This window comes from Monoraphidium neglectum (genome assembly GCF_000611645.1).
Source record: "Monoraphidium neglectum strain SAG 48.87 unplaced genomic scaffold scaffold05181, whole genome shotgun sequence".
NCBI classification, from domain to species: Eukaryota; Viridiplantae; Chlorophyta; class Chlorophyceae; order Sphaeropleales; family Selenastraceae; genus Monoraphidium; species Monoraphidium neglectum.
In genome coordinates, this window is record NW_014008449.1 from 2414 (window position 1) to 3683 (window position 1270).

The 1270-nt window shown below is 76.6% G+C and overlaps 1 protein-coding gene across 1 annotated transcript in view; it reads right to left on the reverse strand.

Moving 5' to 3' along the window:
• Window positions 1-1199, reverse strand: part of MNEG_15270 (hypothetical protein) — a gene marked incomplete at both ends in the record, with an annotated part of 3479 nt that extends 2280 nt beyond the window's left edge. Inside the window, 2 exons of the mRNA XM_014036259.1 lie at window positions 116-607; window positions 1074-1199. Coding sequence (XP_013891713.1) covers window positions 116-607; window positions 1074-1199 — 618 coding nt within the window. The remainder of the gene's footprint in view (window positions 1-115; window positions 608-1073) is intronic.
• Between the last annotated feature and the right edge of the window lie 71 nt (window positions 1200-1270).

Below are 1270 nucleotides of genomic sequence, written 5' to 3' on the forward strand. Positions count from 1 at the left end.
CCCCGCCGCCGCCGCGCCGCACGCGTGAGAGGCGCCGTCGCAGCCGCACGTTCTCGGACAGTCGCTCGTCCGACACGCGCGCGACGACCCGCAGCTCGGACAGCGCGGACCGCACCCGCTCGTCGCCGGGGCGCCGCGGGCTGCCCGCACGGCTGCCCGCTCGGCTTCCGCCCGCGGCCAAGTACGCGCCGCCGGGGGCGGCGCCCGCGACAGGAGAGCCCAGAGAGCCCAGGGACCCCAGGGATGAGGTGGGGTCGAATTGGGCGACGCGTTGCTGCATCGACGCGCTGGGGCCGGGCAACTGGGGATCTGAGTGCCGCTGCTGCAGAGCCGCCCCCACCGGCGCCGCCGGCGCCGCGGCGCCGCCCCCCGCGTCCGACTCCCGCTCCCGCGGCGTCGCGCCGCCGCTGCTCGCGCCGCCGCCGGCGGTCGAGCCGCTGCGGCGCGGGCCCGTCGACAGGCGGGGGAGGTGCGAGCCGTCGTGCGGGGCCGCGGTGAACGGCGCGGGGGACAGCACCGGCACCGCGGGCGCCGCCACAGGGATCGCCGCATTGAACCCGGGACGATGGTAGGTATCGCTCGCGCGCAGGCTCGTGCCCTGCTGCGTCTGCGCCGCCGCGGACGAAGGAGACGGCGCCGACGCGGTGCTGAGGCTGCGGGAGGGCCCGCCCAGCGCCAAGTGTAAGCTGTCGCCGCTGCCGCGGCGCGGCGGCGGCGTCGACGCGGGCGGGTCGACCCCGTGCCTCGGCCTGCGGGGTTCGGGGTGCCGCGCGGCCGCCTGTTGACGCCGCTCGTGCGCCCCAAACGCCGCTCGTGCCGGCCGCGAGCCGCAATGGCTTGCAAGTAAATCGTGGGTCGCGTGCCAAGAAGAGCACAGGGGTGTGAACGCATTATGAGGGCCCGCACGCATGCCCACATCTGGGAAGCACCCACCTGACCCTCCGCCCCGGATCCGTCAGTCCGACCCCGCCCCCAAGCCGCCGCGGCTGCGGCGGCGGCACCAGCGGCGAGCTGTCTGCCGAAGACGCGTGCTGCAGCACACCGCCGCCGCCGCCCCCCGGTGGCGAAATTACCCCGCCGTCCCCCAGCGCGCCGCCGCCGCTGCTCGCGTCGCCGCCGCCGCCAGCGCCGACGCCGCCGGCGGAGGCCTGCCCCAGGGCGCGCCTGCGGGCGACGCGACGGGCCCCAACCTCGTTCATTCGATCCCCCGTAATCGGCTCGTGCCGAGACATGGCGCATGGTCCCAAACGATCACAATGCCATATGAGCT